The following is an 18,621-nucleotide window of genomic DNA, read 5'->3' as shown; positions in this document are numbered from 1 at the left end:
TGTTAGCACCTTTCTGAGGGAAATGCCTATATGTGTAGCTAGTGAGATGTTTGGTGTAATGGAGAACTGGAGAATTCCCTGGAGATTATTCTTTTCTTTTCATGCCTTGAAACACTACTGCTCCTGTTGTGCACTGTCAAAGCATTTTTTTTTAATCAAAGCAAAACGGGTTGTGCTGTTGACCTTATTTGCTGATATGCCTACAAGAATGCAACAGTGCACTGTCTTAGTTCTTCATAAAATAGGCTTCTTGGAAATACATCAAAAGGGCTAGAATCCTCCATTTTCTTTTCACGATAGACATTACCTTTCCGTACACACAATGGGACAACTTACTTTGTAAGATGCTACTTACAAGAAACAAGATCATTGGCAGAACCAAGGCTGAAGCAGCTATTGTTCAACATGCCAGACTACTATCATTTTCTTTCTGGTTTCACAGTAACTGTGTCTGCATCTCAACTGTGGGACCCATATATCACAATAGATCCACTACCAACTTATTTGTACATCACAATGGAATATTCTATATTGGATAGACAATGAAATAAATGTTTATATTATATGTTTATGCCTGTCTTGACTTCTGTCGGCAAAATTATTCAAGCTTTTATCAAAATAGAGATTAAATTGAGGACTAGCTGAAAGTCAGGTTGACACATACCCAATATTTGCGGTTTGAAGCTTGTGTGACTACACAGGACTAGATGTATTTTCACACAGCTTGGCAGAGTATAAAGACCTTAGCTTGACTCACACTGCCTCAACACGACAGACAGGTAAAACTGAGCAAACACCTTCCTTTCTGCACAGCAACCTCAGTTGCTTCCCCACAGCCACCAGGGAATTCGCAAGAATTGTCTTTCCAAAGACAACTCGGCCAGGGTGGCACTGGAGAACTTGTGGGAAAACACAAGGGGACTCTTCAATATAAAATACTATTTTCTATTAATTCTTGTTTTTCTCAAAAGAGGTTAGCTTTTTACATTAGAAAATGCTCCTTTGCTGTCTGACTACACTTGAGATACGAGGGAAAAGAATTCATGTAAAACAGCAGAGAGCGGAGGTTACCTTGAAAGGACGAGGCATATCAGGACGTTTATATCTGAGATAAATCAACCCAGCAACTACCAGTCCAATAAAAAGCCACCTGGCAAAACTGAGGAAATTCAGGAGGCTGTAGAGATCCCCGTTGAATAACATTATCATTGTGAGAGGGTGCTGCAAAAGAAATTCAGAGCGTAAGAGGCTTTTAATGGATTGATCTTGATTATTTTACAGCAGTGATGCCAAATCTTTCCATGGGGAAGAGCAACACAGCCTTAGCCAGAGACACGTGAGGGCCACAGACTTTGAGACTCCCATTCTCATGCAGTCAGATGTGTGATCAATATTTAACTGTCCCCTAAGACCACATTTGATCAATATGTATGTGTCTTGGCTGACCACATGTGATCAATACATATCTGTCCCCCATGACCCAGGCAAATGCACAGGCACAGAGCCCACTGCGTCACCAAAACACTTGTGCACCCTGCCTTGTTCTCATGGGACCTGCCCAGCACACTGCTGCTCTCTCATCATTGATGTAAATGACAAAAGCAGCTAAATTTTGGTTGCATCAAGTCATACGAAGGCAGTTTCATATCACCAGGATTCAAGGTGTCTTGTGGAAGAGGAAAAAATCTTATATTCCCACAGTCTGCAATGGGTGAACTCAGCAAAGAGGAGGTGGTAGGGGTTAGCTATACACCATGTGCCAGCTGGGTGCACCGCACCGACACCATCTCGTATCTGCAGCATGCCTGTTAGGCTTGCAGGGTGCAGACTCACTGCACATCAGAAATGCAAACATTTCTAAGCAGAGAAGCGTTTAGCTGTCACTCAGGAGGCTACTGAACAGCAAGAAGGAGAGACAACAGTAGAAGAAATGCATTTCCTCATTAAACAGGTGTCCTGAGATACAAGGTCTCTGTAAGGAACTCAAAATTTACGCATAGAGGGTGGCTTAGATGATTAGTATGGGCTACATGGACCTGCTTCAGTGTAATCTCTGGACAAAAACAGAATATTTGTAGCTTGGGACAACTATGCAGGGTAGTCCACACTTCCCATATGAGACACCCTATGCCTGCAATGACACAGCCTTGCATCTGGGGATGAAGGCACCCATCAACTTCCCTATAGTTCTATTGTTCAGAAAAACAGGAGGTCCTAGCAGTGCCAGCCTCTCCAGGTTTACAATGAGGCAACAGGTGAAATCACTAGCAGCTGCCCTATTATGATGGGCTAAATCCTTACATAAAGAAAACTAAGTTGTATGAGTTATCTGGAGTCACAGGCTCTTTTTCTTTCCTTTTTAAATTTTATTTATCTTTTTTAAGCAACGAAGGCTGTATGGATTTGAACCAGAAGGATCAATACTTCAAATATGGGTCTCTGGCTTCCAACCTCTAATGACTTAGAAAGAGCTTGGTTCTTTACACACAGATATTAAGCAAGCTTCTTCTCTGTAAAGGTCAAAGGAAATTTTACCACTGAATTACATTGAGCAAGAATTCTTCTATAGAGACTCAGCGCCCACAGGTTTTAAATCTCAGTTATAAGAATGATAACGCAAAAAAGAGCCATGGCCAGTGAAGGTCAAAAGGATAAAAGAAACAAAATAGGGTTACAACAAGACTGCCTGGTTTCTTGGAGTTGTTACACACACATCTGTCAAATATCAGGAAATATGTAATAAGCAAATTTCTCAATTCCTAATTTTTATTTATTTATTTTTGGCAAGCCTCAAACACCGAACATGCTCATTTTCTCAGTTTCTCCTCAAGATCTTTTTCCTTTTGAACAGTGTGTAGAGACCTTGGCAAGAGAAATAAAATCAGAAAATTCTAAAATGTGGACTACTGATGCAGAATATATCCCACTACTACTCTACTTGCACTGAGGAAAGAGAAAAATAAAAATCTCTGAATGAAAGCCATCTTCATATGAGAATATGACTTTTTTTTAAAAGGAAATCAATGCACCGGTGACCAGATGCAAGAGCAGAAGACATTTTTCAGAAAAAAAAAAATATATATATACATATTTAGTACATTTCATTTCACAGAAAAGTCAGTGCAATTTACCCAAAAGTTACAAATACTTCAGTCCAAAGAAATAAAATGCAAAGTAAATGTTAAAGTAAAGTGAATTCTATTAAAACTTTTCACAATAAATACGTTGTCTAATTTTCAAAACTTGGATGCTACAGTTGTATGGGCATGTATAAAATTCAACACTTCAGCTGGCACTTCACAAGTGAGCTCACAGGCATCTCTAGCAAAAAAAATTAAAGATTATTTAAATTCCAGTACAAGCAACTGATCTTATTAGTGTACATTCATATATGCACACACATCTTCTACTGTGGTTAGAAGTCTCCCCGATGCAGAGGTCTGTCCAGATACATTACAGTCATTGGTCCCAACAGAGGGGCTGAACACCCACAGTTATGAAGTCTGCAAGTTAAGTGGAAATCTACTGGCACTATGCAAACTGGTGTGAGGTCTGTATTTTGACATTTTGTCCTAACATTTTACTATACAAATTAGCCTGCAATGCAAAGACATGACCAACATTTAGCTCTGCCTCTACGTTAGGAGTGAGTAATAGGATTTTGACTATAATGCTGGTGCTTTTCCTCAGACAATTCACAGACTGTTGCCCAGGCACACGCTCTCTCATTTTTTAATCACCATTACACTGCACTGCTGAGGGTTCCCCTCCCATTATCCTAGTGCATAATTGTTTGCGTTTTTCACTGTAAGGTGGTATAATGAGCCTTTAGGGTGCTCCCAGATGCCAGCGTTTAGCTGCACTTCCAGTTAAATGAAGCCCTTTTTTGTTTGTTTGTTTGTATAAGTGGAATTTGTTTCTCTGAAAGGCAAACTAGCTCATCACTAGCAGGTTCTTAGAAATAAAGGGCAATAAGACATGAATTAGGTTGCAATGATAAGCAGTGAAGTGCTACCGACAAGATAGTGAGGAGGAGATGATAGAATAAGAACAACTCCCAAATCTCTTTCCTCTCTTTACTGTCCTCTGCCCTGCCCAAAGCCTACATATACATTAATAAATGAGACTCAAGCAGTGCCCAAATTCTGTTCGAATCCTCCAGAGCAAGCCTGTAATATGAATTCTTGTGCAGGAACATTTGTTTGTATGATTTACCAAAACAATGACAGCTGGCAGAGGAGTGTGCTTGCGGACATGAATCATGGAGAGAATTTCCGGAAGGTGACCCTCGCGGGATGCAACGAAGAACATCCTGGTGGGAAATAAATGTGGACAGACTTTAAATGTGCTCATTACTGTGACTAGGCAAAGCGGCTCATGAAAGTCACACAACAAAGCAGCACTTCTTAGGCTTGTTTGAGGTATTTTGAATGCAAAGTGTAGCAGGAGAAGCCCATATGCAGAAATCAAAGTCATCTCTGGATGTGTCCCCCCTCTTACCTTACACTATGATCAGTCTTTAGAAGTAGTTAATATTTTCCCTCCAATTTACCTCCTTCACATGAAACAAAGCAGCCATTAATTAAGTGCTACACTCAGAGGGATCCATTTCCAAACCGTTCAAAGGGTTTTTAACAAAGATACTAAACTCAATAGGAAGAAAGTGAAAAGAAAAAAATATCCCATACCTGATAAATATCAGTCATTTTTGATTTCCTGCTAAAGGAGTGAGTCCTTTTCTCCCTTTCCCTTGCTTCCTTACTTTCAATGTATATCCCATGCCTTTCACCCCCAGTAATACCAGCATATGCTCACCTGGAGACTGCAAAAATGCCACCATTCATAGATCCAAAGCAGGAGAGAGCAACAAACACTGGTACAGCTAAAGAAAAGTTTCCCATTAATCGTTCAGCAAAGGTCTGTTAGAGGAGAGAGAAACATACAGTGATTTTTCCCTCATAAAACATGAGAGCAATTTTACTTTAACAAATTTATTAATTAGTTTATTAGTTCATTCAATTTATTAATTAATTCATTAACAAATTTATTAATAAGTACTGTAACTTTTATTTATAGCCTTTTCTGCATCCCTCATTGAAACTTGTGCTGTGCATTTGTTACCTTTCCTTTTGTGGCACCAGGACTAGTGCCGATAAGGTCTCTCACTCTTACTTCTGACTGTATCTGGTAGGCCTCCAGTTGAGGCAAAGCTATTGAGGTGGAACTAGTCTTTTATTAATGTCATTTCAGATCATTATGCCTCCAAAAAGAAGACCCAGTCTGAACAGACCAAAATCTGATCTGCATACCTTATATTTTCTTCTGTAGCCTTCATTTTACTTAGCTGATGCCACCCAAGACTATATTCCATCCAGTCACACTTCATAGTTTGAGGGCACCACAAGAGATTGCAAATCTTCAGAAAATTGTGCGTAAGTGTTTTGCTCCTAAAACTCCCAAGAGCTACAGAATTGGTCATTTTTAAATGGCATGCCAATTGAAAAAGTCACAGGCAGTGTCACTACTGGAAAGTTAAATGGAAATTTTTTATTTCCTTGCTGCAAGTCAGTTATTGTATATATAAAAATCAGTGTCATTACAGCAATTCAGCAAGACCAATCACAACAGCATTTGCAATCCAGGTGGCCTTGTAACTCCTTCCCAAATAAACTCCAGTATTGACAGCACCCCCCTTCCTAAGCACCTGGGACACACATTGTACAGAGACAGCACTACTGTTTCCTGCTACAAAAAATAGCCTAGACCTCCCACTTTCACAAGTATCTGTATTTTCTGTTTCCCAGGAGCTCAGCCCCTGATTTAGAAACGAATTTTTCAAGTATGTACTTAGCTATAAAATTTAAGTCCTATGGACTTTGTTACATCAATTAAATAAATATGGTCTAACATTTCATTACAAATGCTATGGCCTTAAATACAATCCCATTCATCAAATCAATGGGATCAAAAATCAGACAAAGTTTACCTGGTTGCTAATTTGTTGTGTAAAAGAGGAGCCATACATGACTGGAAATGTCCCTCATCATCCCCACCCTCCCTCCCAATTTCTTTTTTTTCCTTCCTTCCCTTGGAAATAAAAATATATCAACAAACGTAATTGGGATACAGCAGGGATATATAGCTTTGAATTTCTCTTCTGTAACTTACCACTGCTACAGCTTTTGAAAGCAGCAATTCCCCAGCACTGATTGTAGTGAAATAAGCCACGTTTGTTAACACATAGCCAACTGTGACGATAATCATTGAAATGCATATTGCGAGGGGTATGTTTCTGAAATACACAAGGTAGATCATTATTTCACAATCTGGTTGCTACCCTCGAACGTGAAACAAATAACATAAGAAGCAGCCACTAATGATGGTGAGTGCATTTTTTGGTGAGCCCAAAATACCATAATTAGAAACTACCAGTAAAAATAACACATCTAAACAAAACCATATCAACAAAGTAAATTACCATGCTTATAACAAAGAAGTGAGAAACCTTTCTGAAGGAGAAATCCTTTGCGGATGCAAAGAGGTTGTGGCTCCCAGGCCTCCCATACAAGAAGCACGGCCAATTTGAGCTGCCTACTTTTATTTTCCTTTCAAGCTGAGCCCAATGGGGCTCAGAACCCAGATGTTTCAAGTGCTACTCAAGTCTCTTGATACCATTGCTCAGCTGAGGTGGTATCTGCACCTCAATATCTGAGGTGATATTCTACACCAAGAAGGGATTCAGGTCTGAAACCAGTATTTGGTCCTTTAACTCCAAGGCCACATGTTGCAGTTTGAAGGACACTATACCTGTGCTCCCTCAGAGCTGCTGCATCATTGTCAGATCCTTTCAGCTAGCTATATTAAGATTTTGAAGAGATGCTAAGGTTGCCACAACTGACAAACTCTGCTGTGAAGGTCACTCAATCAGGTGGGGGAAAGGAGAGAAAGAAGTGGGAATTCTGGTGTGCCAGCAGAGACTGCAAGCACAGAGCAAAAGGACTATTGTATTTGTCTCAAATGACAAGGTGTTTTGAAATCCAACACAAAAATCCATTATTTTCTCATTTTTTCTCAAAGAAACACAGCTGGGTCAGAATTTAATGATCCTCTTCACTTCTAGTCCTCATTTCTCAGGGGAATCCTTGACATTAGTATGCCTGTACAAAGCTGAAAAGAAGCTCTAAACTGAATAAATAAATAAAGCAGGGCAGCATCGCTTGTTGCACATCTTGCATGCCTTAGCAACTGTGGTGCCAACCACTGTAGTTAATCCAGGTACACAAGATCATGCTGTACTGCAGGATCAAATCTGGGTAGATGTGATATCGGTTCTACCTGAAGCCAATGGTCTCATGTGATGAAGGTGGAAGGAATCAGTTTGTAGGATGCCCTTGTTAATGACAGAGAAGGCAATGGCAAGGACCAGAGCAGACAGCCCAGAACACAAGTGCTGTATTGCTAGAAGAAACACGGCTACCAACTCAAGAAATGCTGCAGAACTGGGTGTTGATAACATAGCCATGCAAAAAGTTGTAGTTCAGCTGCCAGGTAATTCACAGACAGTTTGGCTAAGCTTTGAGCCTGACCTGGGTATGTTCCTCCCGGAACAGAAATTTTAATCGAATGCTTCAACCACCAAGCTGTTGAATAAATCAGCATTTACTCCAGCTTTAATAAATAAATAAATAAATAGATAAATAAATAAATAAATAAATAAATAAATAAATAAATAAAGTCTAGCCAAAAATATCGATTTTAGGCTATTTTCACCATACCATTTGAATGACTGAAATGACATTTTCTGTCAAACTTACAAACAAACTATATTTGTCCATTCTAACTGTTATCAAAACCTGGCTGCCGTACTCGCTTCTAACTTCAATCCCAGCCTTATTTCCTCTAAAATAAAAGAGCAATTCAAAACCAAGGGTGAAAAAACACACATTTCCACAAGTGAGCATTCTCATCACTGATGAGCACTAACCCCCACTTACAGTAATAGCAACAACAACCAGGAGAAAACAAAACAACAACGAAACAAGCCCAAACTCGTCAGCAGGCTGTATTCATTAAAAAAAAAAAAAAAAAAAAAGATCCTAACTCATGCCTGAAGCAGCAGCACGGGGGGGGGGGCGTCGTGACACGAGCGCTCCGGTTGCACCTCCTTTTGTCTCCCGGCGGGATCAGGCCTTCAGAGGGCTGCAGCACACTAGCACAGAGCCCGCCTGAGTGCTGCTTATTAGGCACTGCTTTCAGTGACAGATTTCAACAGAAATGAAAGGCCGGTTTGAGGATTTCGGGGGTGAGCAATGCAGCATGGTTCGCTTCTCACTGACGCTTCAGTTCAGATTTACACTTGGTCCTTGAATCATCTGAAGGCATGGAGAGACAGGTGCAAGCCTTATGTAAAACTTCTAAGTGAGAGCTTTAATCATGCTTTTCCTATCCACCCAATTTAAGAGGCAGTTCCCAACCTGCAGCAGGAAACCGCTATCAAAATGTCTTCTATGAACCACAGGCAGTGAGTGCACCGGGGTAGGAACTGTAATGCCATTAGCATTGAAGACAACCTCCTTTCCTTAGAGGATCACTGTATCGATTTTCTTGTATTTTATATATCCTCCTGGGCTTCTGTCCAAATCAGGAAAAAACATACCTGAGTTCTATTCTCTATCAAATTGCCTCAAAGTATGTAGATTTCACCTTTTCACTTGCGTGTCCTATGAATCAAATGCAACATATGGTGTTAGCATATTGATAAGTTGTGTTTCTGACACAATGTGAATTCACAACTACCACACAGCCAGCAAACACTTCTGGACTAGAGGGAGTGAGAAAATTCGAGAAAAAGGTAATTTTCACTTGAAGATTTTCATTCATTGAAGCTAAAGCTTTTGAAAGGAAACCTGACCATTTCAATATGACATTTCTTAGGGAAAAAAATCTTGGAGCCAAGACAGAATTCTTGCCCGACCAAGACAGACCTCAGGACGGCCAACAGCTTAAAAAACATAGCATTATGCTCACACATGGGAGACTGCCATATTTTTTTGCATAAAACTGACCCTGGACTTGATCCTGCATTGAACTGGTCACTGGTTACTGCAGGGCAGCATTTTCCTTTTGCATTTCATCTCAGAGTGAAATCTCAACTTATTTCCAAATCAAGAAAAATCATTCTCAGAGTATTTTTCTGAGTAGAAGTTCCGGTGCAGATGCTAGTGCCAAACCCACACAATGCCTAGGAACTGGCTTGTGCATTACCACTAAGATGATATTCAAGTAGGCTGCTCCTGTGGTACTTTAAAGAAAATCAGTATCAAAACGAAAGAATTCTGAGGAAAACTGAACCAAGAAAATACTGACAATATCATCAAAAGTCTTTATAAAATCAGACGAGATTTAGACAATGAAGTTAGCTTCTAAATGGTAATTAAAACTGAACTGAATCTCTACGCATTAAGATTTACCCACCCCTAGCTACTATTCTAAGCCAAATCTTCCCTTTCAGCCCTATATACAAAGCAATTGTAAGGAAGGATCAAGACAGCTTAAATGAAGGACACATCTGCATTGTGCTTCCCAGAACACAAGTCTCCAAGGCATCTACCATCACAGAGAAATGCAGCATTAGGAATACAGCCAGTCCCGCCTGTGACTGTATGGGGCTGAAATGCATTGCCATGTACTGCCAAGCTCTCCTCTATGGCTTGGAAGCAAATTTCCTCCTTCTAGAGTCTGTAAAGAGCCCCGGAGCAAGGGCACGGGGTTCAGTTAATCAGGATATCTACTGGGTTTTGGATTTGACCTCATGTGTTGTAGAATCATAGATCTTCTGATAATCTGCTGTGGCACTGCACCACCTCCCACACATATTTCTGAGAGAAACTAACAGAGAAGGCTGAGTACGAAGGAATGAAAAAAAGAAAAAAAAATAAGAAATCAAGAGTGAGAACCTGGGGATAAGAAGAACAACGTAAATAAATCAGTTGAGGAACATTCCCAGAAGTCTACAGCTCATATCCCAGCTTAATGACAAGTTTTATAATAACAAACAGTAAGTGCTAAGAGCTGTGACCACTGCAGACTGATCTTTCTATGAAACAACAAACACACAATCAAAATATGCCCTACAGATTCAGCTGAATTCACAAGTATAAAATACATTGTCACCACATCCTTTGTTGTTTAGAGGCCATGACAAAATCATTTCCTTGCATCCACTTTAAATCCAGATTTTACAAAAGCTTATTCCTGGAAAAAAGCTGCATCAATGAGACACAGTCAGAAAACATAAGAGCATCTAAACAAATCCAGTAATTGCTGGAAAAGTTAGGTGTGATAAACCACATCTTTACTGTGCTGTAGTAATTGTGAAAGAGAATTTGTGTTATATTGAAATAAAATAAAATAACAACAAATAAATAAAAAGAAGAAGAGAGGGAAAGTCCCAGTTCTTTCACGTGGCTTCCAGGAAAGGATTTGGTTTTCATGAGCACAAGCCTGTATATTCTATATTTCTTTAGTCAGAAATGTACCACCACAGGAGTTTCAAGTTCCTTCTGAAAGGTTCCCCTGTGCAATAATTTATTCACCATTTGCAATCTGTTAAGCAATTTTCCAAATGAACTGTTTCCAGATTTTGGCACTCCTAAAATCTAATCATCCATTGCAGAGTCCATAGGGCCAAAGCTTGGCGAAGAAATCGCAAGTGCAGATTTACCCAAATATCCTGATACTGGAAAAAAAATAGCCACACACAGTACAGAAAGCATCAAGAGAGCTAGTAATTTAAGATTCCCAGGACTCCCGTACAAGACCAGGAGATGTACAGGCTTGTTTTAATAAATGCTGTGTACACCAGAGCCCAGCCTACATCTCTACACATTCCCAGGTGGTCTTTCAGTGAACTATGGCAATCCTGAACCCTGGGCAGTAGAGCAGTATGATCTGACATAAACTTGCTTCCCTCCCATACACCATTTTCATGTGAAAAGCAACCTGTAAGACAGACCATTACACTGAAAGGATCAAATGGTTCTCACCATGTCACTGTGTGAAAAAACTGCAATCTCACCCATCAGAAATGGAGTTACAAGAAATGGAGTAAAAGGAAGATGAAAAACTTGAGCGGAGGCCACTTCCCAGGACAGAATCAAAGCCACGAATGTAGAGGCAAAAGGTATGGGGTCATCACAGCACATCTTGGGTCCGTATATTTGTAAATGCTAATACAGGTCTCGGCGATGACTTGTTTTAGCAACAAACTGCGATTACTTTTTTTATTGTAGCAAGCATTCTCCTCAGCAGATCCCCACTTCTCTCCCTTCACTGCCTCCCAATAAGGCCCAGCCTTATGTTCCAGACTGGAATTGCTGTTTGTGGGCTTGCGGTGCAGACACTATTAAATTACGCGAGTTCTCTTTATCTTCTTTTAATTGTGATTTTCCAGGGGAGAAATGAGAAAGGAAAGACTAGCTATTAAGCCGCGCTCTCATTTACGCCACTGCACGCACCATGGTTGCTACTGCTGGGGTGCAAGTTGAAGGGCTCCCTTCTCCATTTTGATGCGTTGGTTTGACATCAGCAGAGATACAACAGCACGACACCGGGATAATAGAGAGAAGAATCGGGCCTCAGTCTGCATTTAAAACCCTTCTCACTTTCTATCTCCTCGCAAGAGAAGAAAAGGGCTTCTGCTGTGTCTAATTACTTGCTGTCTTCCTGGAGCTTGACTTCACTGGTTTGGTTTATAATTGGTTACAGTTCATAAAAGGGGTCTTCTATGACCAACTGACTTTGAAGGGTCCAACTGTGATGTAAGTGTGCTGGGAAGGGCAGGAGATTTTATTAACTTCGCAAATGTTTTCAGTACCCTTTCCAGCAGGGTTTCCTGAAAAGTAAATTAGCATAAATACTCTCTTGGCTAAAACTTAAGACCTAGAAAGGTACCAATTGCACAGAGTAACACCATTCTCCATAACATCTTATTCTAGCCAAACCCTTCCAGCTGAAGTCCTCAGCAGAAATGGATCTGTCAACAGCCCTTGAGAGCTTAAGGGTAATTGCTACATTTGCAATGCAATTTTTTTTATTTTAATAGAAATTTGAACTTGGCTGCAGTCGCACCATGTACCAACTCGGGCTGGTTAGCCAAATCTCACCAGAGTGAAGGATTCATTTACACCATGGCTCAAGTCCTAACTTGTTAAGCCAATGTCTTTTACGAAACACCTTTCTTTGAAGAGCAGAATTGATTCATCTGAAACTTGGACTAGCAGCTAAAGAGACATCCGACATTAAAGCAGGATCCTAATTCATTTCGCATGGAATGGACAGGATTCCTAGTATTCCCAAAGAAAAACAGTGCAACTCAGCAGATATTAAAGACGACAGCTAAATCCACAAAGTACTTTTGAGATTACAACACTAAATATTAGACACAGTGTCTCTGCTGAGCGACGCACATTTCTTTTATAGCAATCACCAAGTACTCCTACCCAAGAAACGAACACAAGAGGAGGAAAACAGAGCTCCTGAAATGATACAAAATGCAAGGAAACAGAGTTCTAAATTTTTAAAAATGTATCTTTAAAAAAAGAAATGGATCGTAGACTTGAAACTTAAGATGTAAGTCATCCCCTGTGACTTCTCAGACAGTTCTTTGATAAACTATTTCCATATATCCATTGAGTGCCAGTATCTAGCATCTCCAGATTACCCCATTTGCAGCTTTACTGTACAAAGTTTATGATTGTTTCCAAGAGATGTATGAATAATCAGACCTATTTTTTATTTTGCACTGTAACTTGACCCTAAGTCACACATTTCTAGCAGACCTAAAGGTCCACAGGACCTAAATAGGCTTTACTTCCTTGTTCTAACAGTCAGGCTTGCTCACTCCTGCATGGAGCCAGGCTTGCTGCTGGGAACACAGACACGCTTATCCCTGCACAGCCTGGAAGAAGACTTCCCTGGAGAAAAGGTAGGTGTGATATAAGTTGAGTGCCTAAAAACTGGGCAGCAGCTGAACATGATCTCTAGTGAGGGAACTGCATTTAGCATTCCAGAGCATAAATGATTCTGAAAATCCTCATTTCGTGGATGGTGTCTGCCATCTCTAATCATAATATATGTTTGCTCACCTTTAGAGACAGCTTTATTAATCTAGGGTATCACAAGTGAGGTGTGGTTTAGCTTGGACCTGTAAAAAAAAGCAGTGTCTGCCACTCTCTTTCACAAAAGCTTGACTTTTAAAAAGCAGCATAGTCTAGACTCAGAGGATTCAAATACAAGTATATTGTCACTGCTGGTTTCTCAATCACAGCTTTGATAAATGACTTCCATGTTCCCTATCAAATGTCAGTGCTTTGACATGCTCTGTTTATTTCATTCGTGGGAAACTTTCCTGTACTCTAGGAAGTTAGTAACCTTTTCCACTTGAGACCCAAAAAACTCAGATTTTATTTTTATTGCCCAGCTCACATTCAACCAGGAGATGAAGGGAGCACCTCTGCTCTTTCACAAGCTCCGGCTTCTTATTTTCTTCTGAGGCCTATTTGCTGGAAGTGCTTACAGCACTGCCAATTGTGTAGGTTATGATGAGAAGCAATAGTAAATCACAGCGCTTGCTTGGAGGCAAGGAAGCTATAACCACAAACCTGACATGGGATTCTAAAAGGGATTCTAAAAATAAAACACCAGCCAGCATCACCACTTCCATCACATATGGAAATGAAGGGGAGTGGGGCCGAGGAGCATTTCAAGGCTCTTCCTCCAACCTGCCTTATCTAGCGCAGGATCTCACGTCTAACTTTCTCTTAACTGCTCCACACAGACACACACCTCGCTGCCAGGCCTAAAATAAATGTAATAAGAAGGGTGTGAAGAGATAATTGCATATTAAAAGCAGTTTTTATCTATTATAGGAGGCTCTCCTGGGAATTTGAAATTATTAAATCTCTGAGCACCTGATTTATGAACGGGGTCTACTTTCCCCGGGCAGAATCACTTTTAGAAGGAAAGGAGTCTCCTGAAGTTCCCTGCAGACCTACCAGCACGCAGAGCTGCAATCCTACACGAGTGCCTTCCCCTAAAGGACTGAGGCAGCAGCAGGCAGAGAGCTGGCAGTAGCTGGGGTGGGATTTAGCAGTGTGAACAAGGGCACCCAAGAGAGGGGAAATGAGCAGATCAGGCCTCATAGCTCAGAAACCTAAGCCAGCAGAGAGCAGCTGCCACACAACAACGATGGCAATGCCAGGAAAAGAGACGATGGTGGTTGCAAAAGGATTCCCACTAAAACACACTGCCTGCCCCACCACCCTTCCCATGCTCTGCAGGTACCCGGGCATTGGCAGGCAACAGGGCTGGGGTGGAAGAGGAGCGCTGCCTTGGTGTGTGTGTGTTCCTGCTGTCTATAGTGAGAACTTATGTTTCTGATTTATGGAACAGCAAATGGCGAAGTGACACTATGAGCAATGTAAGGGAGCAGACTGGTGCGGCTGATATCACTCTGGAAATGAACCACTGAGGTTCAGAGCTGGGAACAAGCAGCCCGAACGCAAAACACCTCGCCCGGCTCCTGCCGAGGGTGCAGGAGTGATGGCTGCCCCCTTGTCCCTGCCTCTGAACTTCTTATGAAGCACACCATTAGCATATTAATGACTCCTCGTGGTAACAACAGAAGACAAATGCTGAGGTGTGCAGAGGAACGGAGGCAGGAGTGCGTGTCTGCATGTGCGTGTGTATAAAAGGAGTAGGGTTTTTCAAACTTGTTAAATTCCGTGACATTTAATTTCGAGCAGGAAAATTTCCACAATGCCAACCATCATAAAGGAACAATTTGCTGCTGTACGTTACCATTGATATTTTGGCATGAATGGAAATTGCACCATTCCGTGATGAAAAGAGCAGCTACTTGCAATAAGGAACACCATGGAAACTGAAATATCATTTACCGAGGCAGGCTCTTCTTCTGAAGGAATTCAAAATGAGAAAAAGGGTAACTGCGGGTACCTGGCTGCATTAGCATTTTAAAAGCTATAAAAAGGTTTAAATGAAATTAAAGGGAGATGTCTTAACAATACTGCACTGCCAAGAAGGAAACCGTCCGGCAGAAAAACAGTTTTCGCTGCAGAAAGGAAGGAAACGAGGCTCCAGCTAAGGACAGCCCTGCAGACAGGCTACAGTTGTGGGGCAGGCCACATAGCACACTGAAATAACTCTGCAAGATGACTGACAAGAGAAATCCAGCAAATTCCAAACATGAGCTAAAATGTGCCTTTGCTGAATGCAGTAACCAGAGGGGCCTGAACAGACATCAAATGGGAATATCAGCTTTTTCTGGTTTATTACCTTTACTGCTTCTCACTAAAAAAAAAATCATAATACTTGAACTACAATCACATGCACAGGAGAAGAAAAGCATATGTGTACAAAATCACTGGTAAAGCTGGATTTTCATTTTCTTGGTCCAAGCTGAGAAATCTTAAATGTAAGCTTTAAAGGGCTTACATTTAAGGTATAAGGTACTGAAGGTACTTAAGGTGTAAAGTACACTTAAGATGCTGAAACTTTTTTGCAAATCAAGTTCCTTCAAGGTATTTCAAATCAGATACTGACATGAAGTAGCAAGAATTATTAATCTTTTCCAATGAGCTCAGACAGTGTGGTCAGTGAGGCTTCAGAATTATTATTTATTTTTTTTAAGAGAATCATCTTTGCAACTGCACACTCTCCAGCGTACCATCTGTCAATGATGCTCTACTCTTTCATGCTAAAATCGAAAAACAAACTGACAACGATGTTTTTACGGGACTTACTGCACTGTCTCTTAGTCTGACTCAGCATCAACCTACTAAAACCTGGGTAATGGTGCCCTCAAGAAGCCCCGTATGCTGGCACTCCACAGCATACTGTCCAGCACCAGTCCCCCAGACATTTGCACCTGACAATAAGCCTAGAGAAAACACCAGCAGAGTGGAAGAGGACAAATCCAGGTTTTAGTTTAGCAAAAGCGCTAGCAAGGCCTGTTCCAGCAACCAGTATAAGCACAGAACAGATCACAGAATTTGGGCTGCTGTTGGGGAAATTATTTTCTTAGAAGCATAGAAAACACACAACTCCTTATGCTTTGGGGCAGTTCCTCCAGGACAGCACCCTGACCCTAACAACAGTCAACACCATGCCCAGGTGCTGCCCACAGGTGTCCTGTGGTTGGGATCTACTTGTGTCTGTACCTAGGAAAAAGACTTTGCTCATGGCCTTCACAATCACCAAGTAAGAAAGCTAAAGTGATTCTTCGTATTTTTCACATCTACAGAAATACTTTGTGGTATTAGACCCACAAAAGAAGTTCATCCTGCAGTGAAGTTTTACCCAAATGGAATTTCATGGTCTTCTGTGCTCTTTGTAGATAAATTATTTACTTTTATCCGCTTTTACTTAGCAGCTGTTTTTTTTCCTGTAGTAAGTAGATGTGAAGAAACAGAAGTGCCTGTCCTTCCTTCATGATACGATGAGTTAGATTCTTTTTTTTTCTCTAAAATAACCCCAACACAAGTTAAACCTCTTGTCATACTGGAGTGCTCCTATTCTCTATCCATTCTCATGACCTATGGAGGGGATCTCTCCACTGCTGTTAGATCTTTTCAAATCATGACATCAAAACTACTCTCTAAGGGATACTTTGTTCCATCGTACTTCAAAAATTAAATACCAGTATTATGTACTCAACTTTTTTTTTGCAGTGAACAAAACATAAGGACAAGGTGAAGATGCAAATAACAGTACTTGCTCAACAACAAGTGCTACCAGTGAATGAGGACTGACATAATGGACCACAGCAGTGCAACTTGTAAAATGCAGATTATTCACTTCACAGCTCCTCTGGAGCCATTATAATCTTATATAAATCCTCTTAGTTTACAGTTCATGGATATAGGCTGTACTACAATTTAAATGATTGAAAACCCTTATGAAATGTTAGTTAACCATATTATTTTCTTAAATAAAATATCAGTGTCATTGTGTATTTAAAGTTCCAACATACACAAAGCCAAATATCAAAGTATAAGCTACGCTGTGAGCGAGCTGCTTCCAGAACATCAGCAAACCCATAAGCAGGTATGCAGAGGAATACGAGTCTGAGCGCTCACCGAGTAAGGAGAGTCCACAGCCTTCTCTGATGGAAATTCTGTGATCACACAGAATGGGAGATGTTCCGCTACAGGAAAGATGCACGAAGCCAAGTTGTCTTGTTTTGATATGACTATGACATAACTTAATACAGTCAGCAATTTAATGCTCATTAAAGATGAACAAATAAATAAGACAACCCCGTTGAATTTCTCAGCCAAAAAAAGACTGTGCAAAAGTTGAGTAAATTACTCTGCTACCTGACATAAGTGGAATATACATCATTTCTTGTGTATGATAATACCATTGCTATTGACGTCTTGACTATTTTCTGAAGTGTAAGTACTCTTGACAACATAGCACGTGATAATTACAGCTTATGCAGTTATAAAACTCAGTTCTGATGCACCTGGGTACAATAAAGAACATACTACCCTTGCCATTTTAGTGGTTCTTTCCTTTCTTTGTGTTTCATCCTGCAATTTGTATTTCATATAAGCAAAAAATGCTATTGCACTTTCTCTCAGTTGGTTGCCATCATCAGCCTACAGAAGTTTCAGATGGTGCTCTAGTAAAAGTTTGCTCTTAATGGCATACAGGATGTCACTATTAATTCTGACATAACATTGCACTCACATAACATTGGCTTAGTGCTCCACACTTGGTCTTTTTTGAGGCTCAACATCAAAGGGAAAGTGGACCAAAAGGGGCACAGAGCAATTCCTTCAATTCTGCAGCCAGGAAAGGCTGCACCAAGGTACACATCAGAACATTAAACTGAATTAAGCTAGCAGTTTCTGCTATATGTAACTACCCATGGGCAGCAGGTGTTGGCGTGCTTTTACAAATAACAGGAAAAATAGCTGTGAATCCTGGTCACAGGACCCCTTTTTTCTATATGCAGGATGTGACCTACATGGGTAGTACTAAAGAGCAAAAACTGTTCCACATCTATGCACTTTCATAAGGAATTTCATGGGTTTTGTTGGGTTTTATATTGATATTTCAGTGCTTTTTAAATTGGGAAGGGGAAAACCTGGGAGAGTTTTGCCTGCGCTTCAGAGCAGCATGACCATAAAGAGTAGTACCCACCCCATAAGCTTTCTTTCCAGTTTTGTAGGGTATTCTGGCAGCAACACAGGCTCATGGGCTGGCCACCCTGAGTACAAACCTCAGAGGGTTTGCACTGTGCCAGTGCCAAGGCTGAAGCTTGCAGCACCTCACCACACCCTTGTTTCTCAAAGAGTACATCCCCCCCGGGCCCAAGGCGATAAGCGGAGAAGCCATTGGAGAACTGCAGCAATTGTGCTCCATATCAAAAGTCAGACTCCGAAACATGTCAAGTGCACATACACTTTGTTACCTTATCCAGTTGGCAGCCCAAAGCATGACCTGATAGTGGTTATCGGCTGAGCACAATCAGGGCTTTCGTGCATTGCGTCAGTATACAAACATGCAGTACATTATAGCTGAATGACAGATTGC

At 40.8% G+C, this 18,621-nt stretch overlaps 1 protein-coding gene across 2 annotated transcripts in view; it reads right to left on the bottom strand.

Moving 5' to 3' along the window:
- SLC7A11 (solute carrier family 7 member 11) overlaps positions 1–18,621 on the bottom strand; it is a 62,771-nt gene that overhangs the window by 8,636 nt on the left and 35,514 nt on the right. For both annotated transcript variants that reach the window (XM_083834107.1, XM_083834108.1), the window contains exons 7-10: positions 6,169–6,292; positions 4,816–4,919; positions 4,216–4,312; positions 1,072–1,221 (exon numbers count right to left, since the gene is read on the bottom strand). In XM_083834107.1, coding sequence (XP_083690233.1) covers positions 1,072–1,221; positions 4,216–4,312; positions 4,816–4,919; positions 6,169–6,292 — 475 coding nt within the window. The remainder of the gene's footprint in view (positions 1–1,071; positions 1,222–4,215; positions 4,313–4,815; positions 4,920–6,168; positions 6,293–18,621) is intronic.

Source organism: Anser anser (assembly GCF_964211835.1).
Source record: "Anser anser genome assembly, chromosome: 4".
NCBI classification, from domain to species: Eukaryota; Metazoa; Chordata; class Aves; order Anseriformes; family Anatidae; genus Anser; species Anser anser.
This window is presented reverse-complemented; position numbering and strand designations above follow the sequence as displayed.